The sequence below is a fragment of the Chiloscyllium plagiosum genome, chromosome 5 (genome assembly GCF_004010195.1).
Source record: "Chiloscyllium plagiosum isolate BGI_BamShark_2017 chromosome 5, ASM401019v2, whole genome shotgun sequence".
NCBI lineage: Eukaryota > Metazoa > Chordata > Chondrichthyes > Orectolobiformes > Hemiscylliidae > Chiloscyllium > Chiloscyllium plagiosum.
The window spans coordinates 120,125,031-120,145,155 of NC_057714.1; the positions used below are offsets into that span (position 1 = coordinate 120,125,031).

General features: G+C 41.6%; 1 protein-coding gene across 1 annotated transcript in view; it reads left to right on the forward strand.

Annotated features, from left to right (window-relative positions):
• The window catches only part of LOC122550342, a 14,964-nt gene extending 4,267 nt beyond the window's left edge, over positions 1 to 10,697 (forward strand). The window contains exon 2 of the mRNA XM_043691070.1: positions 10,371 to 10,697. Within this exon, the coding sequence (XP_043547005.1) occupies positions 10,371 to 10,697 (327 nt within the window). The remainder of the gene's footprint in view (positions 1 to 10,370) is intronic.
• Positions 10,698 to 20,125: the final 9,428 nt, after the last annotated feature.

Here is a 20,125-nt window from a genome sequence, read left to right on the forward strand (position 1 = left end):
GGCTTTGTGAGGGGCAGGTCATGCCTCACAAACCTTATTGAGTTCTTTGAGGATGTGACTAGAAAAGTTGATGAGTGTCGAGCTGTGGATGTGGTGTATATGGACTTCAGCAAGGCATTTGATAAGGTTTCCCATGGTAGGCTCATTCAGAAGGTCAGGAGGAATGGGATACAGGGGAACATAGCTGTCTGGATATAGAATTGGCTGGCCAACAGAAGACAGTGAGTGGTAGTAGAAGGAAATTATTCTGCCTGGAAGTCTGTGGTGAGTGGTGTTCCACTGGGCTCTGTCCTTGGGACTTTATTGTTTGAAATTTTTTTTAATGACTTGGATGAGGTGATTGAAGGATGGGTCAGCAAGTTTGCAGACGACACAAAGGTTGGAGGTGTCGTTGACAATACAGAGGGCTGTTGTAGGCTGCAGCGGGACATTGACAGGATGCAGAGATGAACTGAGTGGTGGCAGATGGAGTTCAACCTGGATAAATGCGAGGTGATGCATTTTGGAAGGTCGAATTTGAAAGCTGAGTACAGGATTAAGGATAGGATTCTTGGCAGTGTGGAGGAACACAGGTACACAGATTCCTTAAAATGGCTGCCCAAGTGGACAGGGTTGTTTAGAAAGCAAATGGTGTTTTGGCTTTCATTAACAGGGGGATTGAGTTTAAGAGTCATGAGATCTTGTTGCAGCTCTATAAAACTTTGGTTAGACCGCACTTGGAATACTGCGTCCAGTTCTGGTCGCCCTATTACAGGAAAGATGTGGATGCTTTGGAGAGGGTTCAGAGGAGGTTTACCAGGATGCTGCCTGGACTGGAGGACTTATCTTATCTTGACTGAGCTCGGACTTTTTTCATTGGAGAAAAGGAGGAGGAGAGGAGACCTAATTGAGATATACAAGATAATGAGAGGCATACATAGAATCGATAGTCAGAGACTACATCCCAGGGCAGAAATGGCTAACACGAGGGGTCAGTTTTAAGCTGGTTGGCGTAAAGTATAGAGGGGATGTCAAAGGCGGGTTCTTTAAACAGAGAGTTGTGAGAGCATGGAATGCATTGCCAGCAGCAGTTGTGGAAGCAAGGTCATTGGGGACATTTAAGAGACTGCTGGACATGCAAATGGTCGCAGAAATTTGAGGGTGCATACATGAGGATCAATGGTCGGCACAACATCGTGGGCTGAAGGGCCTGTTCTGTGCTGTACTGTTCTATGTTCTATGTAAATTAAATGTTGGCCTTTAAAAGGGGCTTTCAGTCAAGCAACACATTGATTTTAAAATTCTCATTCTTGTTTATAAATGCCACCATGGTCATGTCCCTTTCCACCACTGCCATCTTCGTAGCCTCATAAACCTCTGAAATATCTGTGTTCCTCTAATTCTAGACCAAATACACACCAGTAGAATAGTGGAGACAGATATTAACTCTCATATAGACAAGCTGTGGCCAAAAACTTGCAGATGGAATATAATGTAGGGAAATGCTGGCAGGAATAGAGGAGCTGCATATCATTTAAGAATAGAATAGAATCCCCTTCGGCCCAACAAGTCCACACTAACCCTCCGAAGAGTATCCCATCCAAACCCATTCCCCATTACTCCACATTTACCACTGATTAATGCGCTTAACCTTAAGTGGAGAAAGACTGCAGAAAGCTACATGAGATGGTTTTGGGGACTTCATCTATAAATGACCAAAAATTAACATCCAAGTTCAGCTGGTAATAGGGACGTAAACTAAATGTTGGTCTTTATTTCAAAAGAAATGGAGTATAAAGATAGAAGGTTGTGTTAGAACAATACAAGACACTGGATAGACCACAGCTGGAATGCCGTGAAGTTTTGGGCACCTTCTCTAAGGAACAATATACTGGCAATGGATGAGGATTAGAATTTATTGTCACGAGTACTCAAGTACAGGAATACATCAGTACAGTACAAAGTTGCCATTGCGCCATCTTAGGTCCAAAGATACCTAGGTTCAAAATCTTAAGTACAAAAATAGAAAAATAAACAAATAAGTTAAAAAATTTAACATTACAGCTCTTCTTAGTGTAAAGTAGAAAAATAAAGAAACAGAGTTAAAAGTTAAACATTACAGTCCTTCTTAAGCCAAGGGTCTGCAGACGCTCTTCACTGGGCTTTTCCGATGAAGGCTAGCTCTCCCCGTGTGGACACGCCTTCCCCCGTGCTGGGCTAAGGAGCTCGCCAGCTGCTTCACTGCTGACTGCCATTTGTGTTCACTGGGCTTCACCAATGACCATTGCTTTGCCACTAACCAATACCTGGGATCGCCAGGTTTTGCTGATGACCGTCAATTTGCTGACAACCACCAGCCTGGGCTCGTGCTGACTGTCAAAGTCCCACTCAGGGCTCCCCAGCTATTGCCATGCTCTGCTGCTGCCCCTGCCTCCATGTCCGAGTTCTCTCCAGAAGGTAAGTTTAAAAAAAACTAAAACTTTATTTTTAAAAATTGAGAAGATAAAAAAAGTGGATGGAATGGATGAGACTCAGGCACAGGAGTCTGAACCTTGCCTACTCCACTGCTGCCATCTTGTATTCTCTGGAGGCAGTCCAGAGAAGATTCACTAGGCTGAAACCACGTATGAAGGAGCTGTCTTGGGAGAACAGATTGGATAAGATTGGGCCTGTATTTGTTGAGTTAAGTGTACTGCTGGAAAAACACAGCAGTTCAGGCAGCATCTGAGGAGCAGGAGAATCAACATTTCGGGCATAAGCCCTTCACCAGGAATCAATTGTAGAAGAATGAGAGGCAACGTTATTGAAATAAACAAGATTCTCAGGGAAGAAGGGTCACTGGACTTTGCTTCCTCTCCACAGATATTGCCAGACCTGCTCAGTTTCTCCAGTAATTTGTTTTTATTGAAGATTCTTAGGAGACTTGATAGAGTAGATGTGTAAAGCTGGTATTTCCTTGTGAGACAGTACAGGACCACAGGGCATAATCTCAGATTAATGGGTCACACATTTAGAGATTGGGAGAAATTTCTTCTCTCAGAAGGTAGTGAATCTGTGTAATTCTTTATTGTAGAGAGCTATTGAGGCTGGGTGATTAAGTAAATTCAAGGTTGAGACAGATTTTTAATCAATAAGGGAATTGATGGTTACAGGAAAAAGGCAGATAAATTGAGTTGTGGATTATCAGATCAACCATGATTTCACTAACTGGTGGAGCAGACTTGATAAGCTGAATGGCTAACTTCTGCTCCTACATCTTATGGTCTGTTAAACTTGATCTGCCATTTGTCCACTTATTACACCAGGTTTGAATGTTTTCTTTCATCTATCATTATCCTTGATTTTGCTTATTATATCTCTAAATCTAGCATCATCCGCAAAGCTTCCAGTGTCAACGACCAGAGTACGATGTATAGATGCAGTGAAAACATTTTTGTATTCTGCCCTAATATTATGCCATGATAAAAAACAAAATAGTGAATCTTTACTAAAGCAGTGCAACATTTACATTTCACATATCAGTCACCCACTGAAGAAAACTGCCAATGTTAAGTGCCAAACTATGATTATTCTCTTGATTTATAATATTGGATGTTTAAAGTCTGTTGGAATTCACAATAAATTTTGGCAGAAGAAAAACAAATGTATTGTTTAGTCAACATAAGTCAACAGTTCTTTCGAAAAATGTTCATTATTGACATAAAAATCCATTGTATTTGCAGTCATATTCAAGGAACTAGTAGGCTTTCAGATCATGTCCACTGGTGTATGAAGATGTCCATTAACAGTATTAATGACATGCCTGACCCTATGGATGGCAAATGGAGGAATCAAACCTTTTTTAGAACGTTTGCTAGTGTTCCAGTTCTTTAAAATGGTAATCTTTTTCTATGATATTCCAGAGTTATAATTATATAGAGTGCTGTATGATAAATTTGAGAACTGCAAGATTTACCTTAGAAATCTGTGACTTGTTCAAAAATTGTTTTCTTTTCTGACCACTATCTGACACAGTCAGATAATAATATGATGTACCTGAATATAATCATACACCAGAGTACTATCTCACATGCCCAAAATCTGTCTGACAAACCAGAGTTCTGTCTGATATAACTGAGTACTATCTGATATATGCAAATTCTGTCAGAAAAAGCTGAGAGTTGTCTGATCCACCCAGGTACTTTGAGATATTTGAGAGGTGCACCCAAGTATTGTCTGATGTAAACTGACATAATCTGTCTTAGGCAAATATGATTTGAAGCCAATAATGACATGCCCAAATGTTATATAACAAATCTTAGTATTTAAGTTCTTGTATTTGTTGTATAATATATCCCTGTATATTTCTAGTACAGTACTGCATGTTCAACCATTAATAAATATAATTTTACATGCCCAATTATTGTATGATGTATTAAGTAAAGTATTACATCCCTCAGTATGAAGTATCATCTTAAACAAAATTAAGTAGTTTTCAAAATACTCATTGACATGGAGAGAGGAAGAGAGTGAACATTTCAGATTGATCATCTTGAATCAGAACTGGAAAAAATGTTAGTGATGTCAGTTAAAACAAACACAGAGGGAAGAAAAGGATGGGGAAAAAAAACATAAGGAAAGGTTTAAGTAAAGTGTAAGAGAGAAGAAATTTTAAACACTGTATTAAATCCCAAAGAATTGTTCGATATTTAGCATACAGTATTACATTACTGGGCGGCACGGTGGCACAGTGGTTAGCACTGCTGCCTCACAGCGCCAGAGACCCGGGTTCAATTCCCGCCTCAGGCGACTGACTGTGTGGAGTTTGCACATTCTCCCCATGTCTGCATGGGTTTCCTCCGGGTGCTCCGGTTTCCTCCCACAGTCCAAAGATGTGCAGGTCAGGTGAACTGGCCATGCTAAATTGCCCGTAGTGTTAGGTAAGGGGTACATGTAGGGGTATGGGTGGGTTGCGCTTCAGTGGGGCGGTGTGGACTTGTTGGGCCGAAGGGCCTGTTTCCACACTGTAAGTAATCTAATCTAATCTAATAACCAAAAATGGAATACAATTTTAAGTACAATATTACACTATGGAACCTTTAATGTCCCCCTTATTCAATGCTGTATTTCCTTGATACTGCTGAGAATGCTGCAGTCAGGTGCAATTATGGTTTCTAGACTGCAAAAAGGTATTTAAAGTACAAGGAAGAATTACACAGAAATTGAGAGAACACAACTATTTGAAAAGTCTGAGCAGGTTGGATCTCTTTACTCTGGAAATGGGGACAGATTAAGAGGAAACAAAATCAAATTGCTGGAAAAATTCAACAGTTCTGGCAATATCTGAGGACAGAAAGCAGAGTTAACATTTTGAGTCCAGAGATCCTTCTACAGAATAGTTCTGAAGAAGGGTCACTGGACCAGAAACGTGAATACTCCTTCTTCTTCACAGATGCTGCCAGAACTGAGAGTTTTTCCAGCAATTTCTGACTGTTTCTGATTTCCAGCAGCCACCTTTATTTTTGTTTAGCGACTAAGAAGCAACAGGTCTGACAGAAAGACAGAGCAATTTAATTGCGTGGTATGTGGCAATCTGTTTTTACTTTCAAGTGAGTCCTGAATAAGGCAAAATAAATATAAGAATGTCATTAACAGAAGAAATATATTTGAGAGGAGTATCTTTACACAAAAAGCGGTGGTAATTTTCAGCTTGCAGCCACATGGTGTGGCTGATGTGGAGAGTATTTACATTACTTGATGCACATTACAAACATAAGGGAGTAAAGACTCCAACTACAGATGTAAGGTGCAAAGAGGTTATAGAGTGAAAGGAGTCACATGTAGACCAGTTGGGCTGAATATCCCTTTTCTGTCATGTACAATCTATGAAATTCCATGTTCTATTCTTTTTTCCAATCACTTTTGGGACATCAGCATCGCTGGCTGGGCCAGCATTGATTGCTCATCCCTAGTTGCTCTGGGAAATAGTGGCAATCTGCCATCCATGTGCTGTAGGCAGACCCACAATGCCATTAGGGAGGGCGACCAGGATTTTGACTGAGCAACACTGCGATTATATTTCCAAGTCAGGATAGTGAGTGGCTTGGAGGGGAACTTGCAGGTGACGTTGCTCCCAAGTATCTGTTGCCCTTGTCCTTCTGGTTGGAAGTGGCTGTGAGTTTGGAAGGTGCTGTCTTAGGAGCCTCAGTGAATTTCAGGAATACATCTTTTAGATGGGACACACTGCTGCCACTGAGTGTCAGTAGTGGAGGGCATGGATGCTGGTTGATGTAGTGCCAATTTAAAGGTTTGCTTGGTTCGGAATGGTAAGCGAAAGTGAGTACTGCAGATGCTGGAGATTAGAGACAATAGAGTGTGGTACTGGAAAAGCACAGGAGGTCAAGTAGCATCCAAGGAGCAGGAAAATCAATGTTTCAGGCAAAAGCCCTTGGTGTCAAGCTTCTTGAATATTGCTGGAGCTGCATTAATTCAAGCAAGTGGAAAGTATGTGGATGCTGGATAGGCTTTGGGGAGTCAGGAGGTGAATTACTTGCTGCAGCATTCCGAGCCTCTGACCTGCTCTTGTAGCTACTGTAATTACTTGTCAGTTCTCTGGATCTCAATTAGACATGAAGGGTATTGCAGGATTTTTTTCAAGTTATGAGTGGCTTACAAGTACTTCTTTTGTTTGCTTTCTTGTCAGCTAATTTCCTTTTTTGTCAAACTGTATTAGTGCCTTATTCCATTAACTGTAAATAGACATTAGAATGTCCCAGGGAAATAATGAAGTACAGAATTAAAATAATAAAAATATCCATTTATTTAATACCCCTAACATAAATAAACTTTCCAATGGTCTTTTACAGGAGTGCTGTTTGATTTTTATTCTTTCATGGGATGTTACTGTCATTGGCAAGGTCAGGATTTCCCTAATTGGGAGTGGTTCTCTGGGTCATTTCAGAGAGTAGTTCAGAGTCAACCACATTGCTGTGGGTCTGGAGTCATACACAGGCCAGGCCAGGTAAGGACAGCAGATTTCTTTCCCTAAAGGATCTTAGTGAACCAGATTTGTTTCTAAGACAATCAATGATAATTTTGAGGTTGCCAACACTGAGATTAGGTTCTCGTTTCCGAATTGTGGATTGAATTAAAACTCCACCAGTTGCAGTGGTGGGATTTGAAGTCATATGCACAATGCTTCAGCCCAGAGCTCAGAATTACAAATCGTGACTACATCACCATCCTTCCACACCAACAAAGTCACAATGACACCAAACTAAGGAAGGGGACATTTTAGGTGGTGTCGAGGCTAAAAATTTGATAAGGAGAAAGTGAGGACTGCAGATGCTGGAGATCAGAGTCAAAGAGTGGTGCTGGAAAAACACAGCCAGTCAGGCAGCATTCGAAGAGAATTGACTTTTTGAGCATAAGCTTTTCCTGCCTCATTCTCGATGAAGAGCTTTTGCTCGAAATGTCGATTCTTCTGTTTCTCGGATGCTGCTTGACTACCTGTATTTTTCCAGCACCACATTCTTTGATTAAAAGTTTGATAAGAGATGTTTATTAATGCAGCACATAGGGGAGAAAAATAAAAACAATGAGGACTAGAGATAGAATTTCAGAACTAGAGGCTGGACAGTTAAGACATAGCAGCCAGTGATTAGGTGAAGGACATGGGGAAGAGGGGGAACAGGGTGGGAGGTTGATTTTGCAGATAATGGTTCCAATGTTGAATTTCAGGAGACTCATTTTTATCGAGCACTGGTGTTGGCCAAGCTATCTCTTATTCCTCAGGAACGGAGAGTCAATGCGGCAAGAGATGGAAGATTATCTCTATTTCCCGTGCCCATTAGAGTTCACAGAGATTGGGAGACTGAAGCCAAAACTAGGCTATAATATGCTAGCTAGCAGGGGTCAAAAAGTGTGGTGCTGGAAAAGTACAGCCGGTCAGTCAGCATCTGAGGAGCAGGACAGTCGATGTTTCTTGCATAAGCTCTTCATCAGGAATGTGAGCTAGCTAGGCTATGAACAAAACATAAATTCACAATGTCAGTTTGCAGGGAAACTGGGTTGGTTGGGGAGTTGATTTATACGCAGCAATGTTTTGGATAAGATCAGTTTCATGTAGAGTTAGAGATGAGATGGAGCCAGAAGACCTTTTCTCTTACTGGTATCACAAAGGTATGGATGATCATCCTTTTCATCCAGAACTGATATTGGCCAAGTCTTCTCTTATTCCTCAGGAACAGAGGGTCAGTGTGGCTAGCAAGAATTAGGAGTTACCAGTATATATGGACTCTGAAATAGAACATAGAACATTACAGCGTAGTACAGCCCCTTCAGCCTTCAATGTTGCACCAACCTGTGAAACCAATCTGAAGCCCATCTAACCTAACCCATCCGAGAAACAGGAGAATCGACTATTTCATTCTCGTCCATATGCCTATCCAATGACCATTTAATGCCCATAAAGTTGGCAAGTCTACTACTGTTGCAGGCAGTGCATTCCATACCCCTACTACTCTCGGAGTAAAGAAACTACCTCTGACATCTGTCCGATATCTATCACCCCTCAATTTAAAGCTATGTCCCCTCGTGCTAACCTAGGAATTGAGCCAAGCCAACAGTGGCAATAAAAAAGATTATTGTAACAAAATTATAATAAATTGACCAATAATACTCATCAGTAAATCATAGAATTGTTAAGTAAGAAAATCCATATCTATATAATTAACTATTCATTTCCTTCACTTAATTACCAGAGAAGGTATTTTTCAGTGCATAAGACTGCAACGCGTTGCATGAAAAATATTTTTATAATCATTTTATTATATTGCATATCTATATTTAAATTAAAAATACCTATGTGGCCCTGATTAGATTAGATTTCCTACAGTATGGAAACAGGCCCTTCGGCCAAACAAGTCCACACTGACCTCCAAAGAGTAACCCACCCAGATCTGTTCCCCTACATTTACCTCTGACTAATGTACCTAACACTATGGGCAATTTAGCATGGCCAATTCACCTCTTTGGATTGTGGGAGGAAACCAGAGCACCCGGAGGAAACCCACGCAGACACGGGGAGAATGTGGTGGGAATTGAACCCAGACCCCTGGTGCTGTGAGGCAGCAGTGCTAACCACTGAGCCACCGTGCTACCCCCTGTCAGGTTCTAATAGCTCTCTCAAACCTGTGTTGGAATTGCAGTATTACCACTGGAGGATATAGTGATAAGCTTAAGAGGTATTATAAAAGTGAGCATAGGAAATTGTGTAACCTTACCGCTTGTTACAAACCTACCTATTTTCATGGGACACTTCTAACAATACATGGTTAGGACAGTGGTGTTGTGGTTAGGAGGCAAAACTGTGTAAGGCAGCATCCAAGAATAAATCTACCAGCAAAAAAAAACCATGTCCAACAGCACCAGTTGGTGTGGATGTGCTTATTACCTGAACATTCTTCCCTTTCAGATAATATTCCATCTTGGATGCTTCAATTGAAATTACCTTCATCACACTACCACAGTAGTGCATTCAAGATTCTAAGCAAGACTGCTTCTGAAATAACTGCACAGAGGCCAAACTCCCTTGACCAAGTCACCCTTTATTTACTTATGCATAGTATACTGTCTGTAGCCAGCCAGCTTGAAGTCAGTCCCCCGAACTTAGAAGATTCTAAATCCCTTGTTAAAATTGGTCAGCCAACGCTTCCTAAATGGCTCAGGTTAACAACTCCAATCAAGGATCTCATAGTCAACTGCTCTGTCCAGATCTTCCATGATTAGCCTGCTCCTGGGCCTTGTGAAGGTGATCCAGGTAGTGGGTCATTAGAAGAGTCATTCAATTCAAATGCCTGTCTCTTTTTCATGGTTACACATATATCCCTGTGTCCTTGAGGCTTCTTTAACAAATACAAACTTATTAATTTATGATCAAAAAGTCTTATTCAATGAAGAATCAAAAATGGCTAGTTTAAAACATAAAGTTATAAATGTCCACTCTTCTAAATAACCTAAAACACATACACAAAACATTGACACACACACACACAAATAGGCAAAGGGAGGTAACAGATGTCTGTTTGCAGAGATTCACTGTAGGGAAGAAACACGTTTAGCCATTAAGTCTTCAGTCTCAAAGCCAAAAAGGATAAGAGATATTCTCGGCTATCAGTATGACACTCTGGCATGTATTGACGGGTATTGACAACATAGGCAATTGTCTCAGGAAACAATACCATGCCACCTTCAAGAGGACAAGCAGGTTTCACAACAACAAAGTTGGAGAGAGAGCTAAGCAGCCTGTATTTTGGCAGACACCTCCAACAGAACATACAAACAACCTCCAAATTGTGGATAAAAAGATATCCCTTGCTGATGTAATGAATTTTTTTTATATTTGGTTCAAGCAAAATGCCAGTGGCGCGGTGTCACCTGCCCCGACAGCCCCGGACGTACCTGTTCCCTCAGTCACTGCTGCAGACATCAGACTGGCCTTCTCAAGAATAAACCTGAGGAAAGCGACTGACCCAGATGGAGTCCTCGGCCATGCAGTCAGATCCTGTGTGGACAAGTTGGCGGAAGTATTCACTGACAAATTTAATCTCTCCTTGCTACAATCTGAAGTCCCCACCTGCTTCAAGGAAACCACTATCATCCCAGTACCAAAGAAAATGGGTGCACCATGTCTCAATGACTACAGTCTGGTGGTTCAGACCTCTGTAATCATGAAGTGATTCGAGAGGTTAGTCATGGCCCACATCAACTCTAGTCTCCCAGTCTACCTTGGTCTCTTGCAATTTGCCTATTGGCAAAACAGGTCCACAGTGGACACCATTTCCCTAGCTCTACACTCATTCCTGGAACACTTGGACAATAAGGATACCTACGTCAGACTTTTACTTATCGATTACAATTCAGCGCCTTCAGTGCTATAATCCCAACCAAATTAATCTCCAAACGCCAAGACTTAGGTCTCAGCTCCAGCAACCGGATCCTAAGCTTCCTGACCACAGACCACAATCAATGAATATAGAGAACAGCATCTGCTCCACCATAATCCTCAACACTGGTGCCCTGCAAGGTTGTGTTCTCAGCCCCCTACTGTACTTCCTATACACTCATGATTATAGAGCTAAATTTTGTATGAATGCCATCTACAGGTTCACTGACAACATCACCATTGTAGGCTGGACATCAAACATTTAAAATACAGGAAGGAGTTAGAGTGCTTGGTGTTGTGGTACAATGATAACAACCTCTCAATGTTAGCAAAACAAAACAATTGATCATTGACTTCAGGAAGAAAGGAGGACACAACCCTATCTACATTAACAGAGCTCTGGTGGAGATGGTCAACAGTGTCAAGTTTCTAGTTAACCAAACATCTGTCCTGGACCTTCCACATAGATGTGGTGGTCAAGAAGGCACAACAACACTTCTTCTACCTCAGGAGGCTTAGGAAATTTAGCAGGTCCATAAGGACTCTCACCAACTTTTACATATGCACCATAGAAGGCATTCTATGTGGCTGCATAACAGCTTGGTATGGAAACTGCTCTGCTCAGAACCAGAAGAAGCCACAGAAAATTGTGTACACAGCCCTGAGTATCATGAAAGACAATGTCCCATCTATGGACTCCATCTACACTTCTTGTTGCCGTGGAAAGGATGCCAACATCATCAAAGATCCCTCCCACCTAATAATACTTTCTTCCAACAGGCAGAAGACACAGAAGCTTGAACACATATTACAAAGTTCAAGAACAGCTTCTTCCCGCTGTTTCTAGACTGCTGAATGGACTTAATTTCAAATCTAACATTAATCTTCCTTTTATGCACCTCCTGTGCAGCTGTAACCCTATATGCATTGCTCTGTCTAAACACTCTATGATATGTATGCCCTTGTATATTATGATCTGCCTGTATTGCTCACAAAGACAAAACTTTTCATTGTACTCAAGTACATGTGACAACAACAAATCAAATGCGAAACATTGTTCAAACAGAACAGCCATCAGATTCAGTTATGAAAACAGTCAAGTGTTTTCCCGAAGGAGATGCAAACAAGATAAGCAATTATCCAAAACCTTATGGTTTTCAAAAAATGTCTTGTTGAAAACAAAGTTCTGATGTGATTTTCATTGATATTTCAGGCAAAAATGATCCAAATACCTTGCAATCCCTGAAATTTAAGTCCACAGAAGAAAGTTAAGTCTTTATAACACAGGTACACAATACTTTACCCGAAATCAGAAATTTTGTCATGGAGTGTCGAGCGTTATTTTGGCATGCGAATAGATGACCCAACCCCATACCCACTCAGACCACGTCACTCAGATGTGATGTGCACGCTTCAGGCTCTCTGCCTTTATTCCTGATGAAGGGCTTTTGCCCGAAACGTCAATTTCGCTGCTCCTTGGATGCTGCCTGAATTGCTCTGCTCTTCCAGCACCACTAATCCAGAATGTGATGTGGTGGTGTGGCCGAGTACTGGCAGGCATCAATTGTGTCTCAGTGCTCGCACTATTGTTATGGACTAGGCCAGACCACACACAACATTCTTGAGCAGGCAACCCAGACCATAACTTTGCAATTTGTTTTGGTAAGTATACAGTGAGAATTACCAGGAGTTAAGCTAGCTAGGTTGACTACTAAGTTTTAAAACCAACAAAAATTTATTCACAAAATTACACAATGAAACACAAAGAACAGAATAAAGAACTCCTACAGAACTCAGTCTAGATTTAACTATGCTGTTCAGAATATACCCAACAGTCACAATAAGCAAACCCCCTTAAAATACACTTAAAATAAATGAAACTGATGCTTACAGGTTGAAGTTAGATGGGCAGAAAGAGTGTGTGAGAGAGAGAGAGAGAGAGAGTTTCCACATAGCTCACTGTTGAACTCCAAACTTGTTTTGGACTGAACTGCTCAGATAGAGAGATGACCACTCCGCTTCCATTATACAGGTCACTTCTAAAACATGACCACTTTGACCTGAAATCTCATCTGTTTTCAAATTAACAAAAGGCCTCTCAAAATCCTTTAATCTCTATACCAAACCAGTCTAATTGGCACCGGGAGCATTTATGACCCCTCTGAGAAAAACCAAGGACATAGTATTCTTAAGAAAAGGAACAGCTTTTAGAAAAAAAGGAACCAGCTTTGTGACACTATTCACGTGTGTCTGCTGTACTTTTTTTTATTTCACTGTGAAAATGTCATTTATTCCGAAATCTGAAAAATTCTGAATTCTGAAATACAACTGGCCCCCAAGGATTTCGAATAAAGGATTGTGTACCTGTAATATGCAATGTTGTGTCCTGCAAAGAACCATTCAAGAGAAAAGACTGGTGTCTAACTTCTTACATCACCATCTAGGCATACCAGCCATAATGTTATTAAAACGTCGGGAATCACAAAATTTAGGAGCAGAATTAGGCCATTCGACACATTAGGTCTGCTCTGTCATTTGATCATGGATGACATGTTTCTCAATCTCATTATTGTGCCTTCTCCCTGTAATCTTTGAACTCCTTACTAATCAAGAACATATCTATCTCTGTGTCAAATACACTCAAAGATGTTGCCCCCACAGTCTCCTATGGCAATAAATTTCACAGATTTACCACTCTCTGTCTGAAGAAATTCCTCTTCAACTTAGTTCTAAAGAGTCAACCTTTCACTCTGAGGCTATATCCTCAGGTCCTAGTCTTTCCTACTCATGGAAACATTTTCAAAACGTCCAATCCATCCAGGTTTCTCACTGTTCTGTAAGTTTCAGTGAGTACAGACCCAGAGTCCTTAACTGCTTCTCATACCTGTAAACCTCTATGACTCCCTCCAAAGCCAGCATATCCTTCCTTAGATACCCAACCCACTCACAAAATTCCAAATGTGTCTGACTAGAGTCTTATATAATTTCAGCAGTACGTCCCTACTCTTGAATTCTAGCCCTCTTAAAATGAATGCTGTCATTGCACTTGCCTTCCTAACTAACGGCTGAACCTGCATGTTAACCTTAAGAGAATTCTGAACTGGGACCCCTAAGTCCCATGTGTTTCATATTTCTGAAGCCTTTCCTCATTTCGTAAATAGTCTGCACCACAATTCTTTTTACCAAAGCGCATAACTTCACACCTCCCACATTGTGTTCCATCTGCCACTTCTTTGCTCATTCTGCTAGCCTATCCAAGCCCTAACGCAGCCTCCCCACCTCTTCTACATGACTTGTCCCTCCACCCATCTTTATGTCATCTTCAATCTTAGCAATAATGCCCTCAGTTCCTTTGTCCAGATCATTGTATCATATAGTTGTGGTCCCAACACTGAAGTCAGGCTAACCAGCTATAATTTTCTGTCTTATGCCTCCCTCCCTTCTTAAATGGGGGTGGTACATTCACCATTTTCCAATCCTCTGGAACTCACCCAACTTGATTCCTGAAAGATCACCATCAATGTTTCCACAATCTCATAGTCGTAGAGATGTACAGCATGGTAACAGACCCTTTGGTCCAACCGTCTATGCCCACCAGATATCCCAACGCAATGTAGTCTCACCTGTCAGCACCCGGCCCATATACCCATTCAGATGCCTTTTAAATGTTGCAATCGTACTAGCCTCCACCACTTTCTCTTGCAGCTCATTCCATACACGTACCATCCTCTGCGTGAAAAAGTTGCTCTTTAGCTCTCTTTTATATCTTTCTCCTCTCACCCTAAACCTATGTCCTCTAGTTCTAGACTCCCTACCCCAGGGAAGAGACTTTGTCTATTTATCCTATCCATGCCCCTCACAATTTTATAAACCTCCGACGCTCCAAGGAAAACAACTCCAGCCTATTCAACCTCTCCGTATAGCTAAATCCTCCAACCCTGGCAACATCCTTGTAAATCTTTTCTGAACCCTTTTTCACAACATCTTTCCGATAGGAAGGAGACCAGAATTGCATGCAATATTCCAAAAGTAGCCTAACCCATGTCCTGTACTCAATGCTCTGACCAATAAAGGAAAGCATACCAAACATCTTTTTCATTATCCTATCTACCTGCAACTCCACTTTCAAAGAGCTATGAACTTGCACTCCAAGGTCTCTTTGTTCAGCAACATTCCCCAGGACCTTACCATTAAGTGTATAAGTGACAAGCGGTGTCCCGCAGGGTTCAGTGTTGGGGCCGCAGCTGTTCACATTATATATTAATGATCTGGATGAAGGGACTGGGGCATTCTAGCCAAGTTTGCCGACGATACAAAGTTAGGTGGACAGGCAGGTAGTACTGAGGAAGTGGGGAGGCTGCAGAAGGATCTAGACAGTTTAGAGGAGTGGTCCAGGAAATGGTTGATGGATTTCAATGTGAGCAAATGCGAGGTCTTGCACTTTGGGAAAAAGAATAGAAGCATGGATTACTTTCTAAACGGTGAGAAAATTCGTAAAGCCAAAGTACAGAGAGATCAGGGAGTGCTAGTTGAGGATTCTCTAAAGGTAAACATGCAGGTTGAGTCCGTGATTAAGAAAGCGAATGCAATGTTGTCAATTATCTCAAGGGGGTTGGAATATAAAAGCACTGTTGTGCTACTGAGACTTTATAAAGCTCTGGTTAGGCCCCATTTGGAGTACTGTGTCCAGTTTTGATCCCCACACTTCAGGAAGGACATACTGGCACTGGAGCGTGTCCAGCGGAGATTCACACAGATGATCTCTGGAATGGTAGGTCTAACATACGAAGAACGGCTGAGGATCCTGGGATTGTATTCATTGGAGTTTAGAAGATTAAGGGGAGATCTAATAGAAACTTACAAGATAATACATGGCTTGGAGAGGGTGGACGCTAGGAAATTGTTTCCGTTAGACGAGGAGACTAGGACCTGAAATGCCCATCAGCCATGATTGAATGGCGGAGTGGACTCGATGGATCGAATGGCCTTACTTCCGGTCCTATGTCTTATGGTCTTAAGTCCTGCTAAGATTTGCTTTCCCAAAATGCAACACCATGCATTTATCTAATTTAAACTCCACCTGTCACTTCTCAGCCCATTGGCCCATCTGATCAAGATCCTGTTGTAATCTGAGGTAATCTTCTTCACTGTCCATTACACCTCCAATTTTGATGTCATCTGCAAACTTACTAACTATACCTCTTATGCACACAAACAAATCATTTATATAAATGATGAAAAGTAGTGGACCCAGCACCGATCCTTGTGGCACTCTACTGGTCACAGGCCTCCAGTCGGAAAAACAACCGTCCACCACCACCCTCTGTCTTCTACCTTTGAGCCAGTTCTGTATCCAAATGGCTAGTTCTCCCTGTATTCCGTTCTTGCTAACCACTCTTCCAAGGGAAACCTTGTCGAACGCCTTACTGAAGTCCATATAGATCACTTGGAGACAGTGAGGTCTGCAGATGCTGGAGATCAGAATTGAGAGTGTGTTGCTGGAAAAGGCAGCATCAGGCAGCATCCAAGGGGCAGGAAAAACAATGTTTTGGCCTGGAGCCCTTCATCAGGATTACAGTTCACCAGTCTCTAAAAGTAGCACATTATTTCATTTGCACTTTTCGTGCCAACCTGTGGTTCAAACTTATTTGGCTCAGATCTAGTCTTACACTACTGAAGGTGACATTTCTCCAGTTAAAGATTCTTATTTGGGATTGAACATTGTCCTTTCTCAGGACCAACCTAAATCTTATGATCAGTGTTCTTCTTTTGATACTTGATTACTTGGCATACCGCATTTCCATGAACTGGCTCTAATCTGGGGTGGCGGATGTTGCACCCACTTATAATTGCAGACTGTGATGGTTCATTTGTTTAGTGAAATTATTTATTTTGTGGCACTGTAAAGTCTGTGGATCATGTTTGTATTAGTTGTGGACATCTGCACCCTCTTTTTAGTTTGTTGAAAAATCTTTTGTTGCCTTCTTAGTTGCATTTCAGTGTAAAGGAGTATGGCAGATCGGAGAACTTCCTCATGGCTTTTGCCCTGGGCCTGACCAGACTGACTATAAACAGGACCAGGCAATGGGCTATGAAGGGGAGCATTTAGCAGTTATGTTTGTGCCCTGGTGTCTCTGGAGAAGGAGCACATAGAATCCATCAATGTTCTCAATGTCTTTAGTGACAGAAGGGCACTGTGGGGGATAGAGTACTTTATTATCCCCTGCAACTACATTTGGATTTAGTCCTTTTCCCTCTCTCCCTACCCCTCCTTTACTTTTGACGGTTTACATTGCCCTTAAGGGGCTTTGCATGTAAATATTTAATTGGGTGCATGGGTGATTACTGGTGGTGATTAGTGGTTTACAAAAAAACACTGTCACAGTTATGTTTGTGGTGGTAGGGTTGCTCAGTTGTTGGTGATAACACTTTTGGGTAAAAAGGGAAAAAAAAACTAGCAGTGACTCATTTCTCATTGGTCTAGAAATATACTGCCTTAGAAAATGTTCTTGAACACATTCTAGGATCTCCAGCTCTTTTGTGTAACAAAGCTGGTCCTTTTATCTAAAAGCTGTTGCCTTTCTCAAGGATACTGTGTCTTTGATTTTTTCAGAGAGGTCATAAAACAGTCCAGGCTCCGAATCGACTGGGTTGGTACAGAGATGAAAAGGGTAATTGGGAGACCTTTTTGTTATTACATAAACAGATGAGACTTTAGGCCACAGAGTTCATGTTTTGGAAGTAACCTGTATAATGAAGGGGAGTCGTCAGCCCTGAAACATGAAGTCTTGACTGAGTCAGTTCCGCAGTGGGCTGTGTGGAAACAGGCTGCTTAACTCTCTCTCCTTCTGGCCTTCTAACTTCGAATTGTAAGCCTCTGTTTCACTTTTACTCTATGTTTATGGGATTGTTATGTATTTTCAGAACAGCATAATTAAGTCTCGTTTGGATAGACTGAGTTCTGTAGGTATTCTTTATTCTGTTCTTTGTGTATCATTCTGTAATTTTGTGAATGTTTGTTTGTTTTAAAAACTGGTAGTCATAGAGTCATAGAGATGTACAGCATGGAAACACATCCTTCGGTCCAACCCGTACATGTCGACCAGACATCCCAACTCAATCTAGTCCCACCTGCCAGCACCCGGCCCATATCCCTCCAAACCCTTCCTATTCATATACCCATCCAAATGCCTCTTAAATGTTGCAATTGTACCGGCCTCCACCACATCCTCTGGCAGTTCATCCCATACACGTAACACCCTCTGTGTGAAAAAGTTGCCCATTAGGTCTCTTTTATATCTTTCCCCTCTCAGCCTAAACCTATACCCTCTAGTTCTGGACTCCCCAACCCCAGGGAAAAAGACTTTGCCTATTTATCCTATCCATGCTTAATCTGCCTCTCCCTGTAGTTTAAATCCTTCAAAGCTGAAAATGTGTTGCTGGTAATGTGTTCCTTGGATGCTGCCTGACTTGCTGTGCTTTACCAGCAACACATTTTCAGCTCTGATCTCCAGCATCTGCAGACCTCACTTTCTCCTTTAAATCCTTCAAACCTGGCAACAGCCTTGTAAATCTTTTCTGAACCCTTGCAAGTTTCACAACATCCTTTCAATAGGAAGAAGATCAGAATTGCACGCAATATTCCAAAAGTGGCCTAACCAATGTTCTGTGAGCCCGCAACATGATCTCCCAACTCCTGTACTCAATACTCAGACTGATAAAGGAAAGCATGCCAAAAGCCGTCTTCACTATCCTATCTACCTGCGACTCTACTTTCAAGGTCTCTTGAATCCTATAGGATATCCTCTCTCTCACTCTCTGTCTCCAGTCTCCTGATATCAATAATGCTAACCTTCCCTGTTTCCTTCACATCCTATTTTTTCCTGAATACTTTACATTTGAGACCATTTAATAAAAGTCCACCAACCTTTAAGGCATTCCTTTGTTAAAGCTACAACATCACGGGCTAAACTTTCCCAACTCCACTTGAAAAGGGACCAAATGCACGAATGAAGATGCAAGTCAGTACCCTGTGGAAGTCCTGATACATAGACCCAGGCAGGAATGGCACAGGAGGTTTCAACCTCCCATAGGCAATTCCCCTGATGCTCAGGATTCTCCTTGAACATATCTGATTCCAAGTTAGAGACCGAAACTTGGAACAGTTCTGTGGTCCTCTTAACTAACTGGGTATTTTTGGACTATAAACTGAATAAAAGTCAGACTGCTGTCTGGCAGAGATACCATGACAGAGAGGTATTACTACAATAATCATGGGGGACTTTATCATGCAGATGGAGGGGGAAAATCAGGTTGGTAGCAGATCTGAAGAAAAGGTATTTGAAGAATGTCTATGATTTTCTTTTTGAGCAGCTTGTGCTAGAGTCCAAGAGGGAACGTGCAATTCTGAATTTGGTGATATGTAATGAGGCAGAGTTGATTAGGGAGCTTAAGATGATGGAACCCCGAAGAGGGCAGTAACCATAATATGATAGAATTCACCCTACAGTTTCAGGGAGAAACTCAATTCAGATGTAATGTTATTACAATTGAGTAAAGATAACTGCAAAGACAGGAGGGAGGAACTGGCCAGTGTTGATTGGAAGGGGAGCCTAGCAGTGATTGATTTTTGTTTTGTATTTATTGTCACATGTATTTGTTACAAATACAGTGAAAAGTGTTGTATAATGCCACTGCTCTCTGGCACCATCTTAAGACAGTGGAGTAGCAATGGTAGGTGTTTCTGGGGAAAACTTGGGAGTTACAGCAGAAATTCATCCCAAGGAAGAAGGAACATCCTAAAAGTGACTTTTTGTCATTTATATAAATGATTTGGATGCGAGCATAAGAGGTACAGTTAGTAAGTTTTCAGATGACACCAAAATTTGAGGTGTAGAGGACAGCAAAGAGGGTTACCTCAGATTACAACAGGATCTGGACCAGATGGGCCAATGGGCAGAGAAGTGGCAGATGGAGTTTAATTCAGATAAATGTGAGGTGCTGCATTTTGGGAAAGCAATCTTAACAGGACTTAAACACTTAATGGTAAGGTCCTAGGGAGGGTTGCTGAACTAAGAGACCTTGGACTGCAGGTTCATAGCTCCTTGAAAGTGGAGTTGCCGGTAGATAGGATAGTGAAGAAGGCGTTTGGTATGCTTTCCTTTATTGGTCAGAGTATTGAGTACAGGAGTTGGGAGGTCATGTTGCGGCTGTACAGGATAT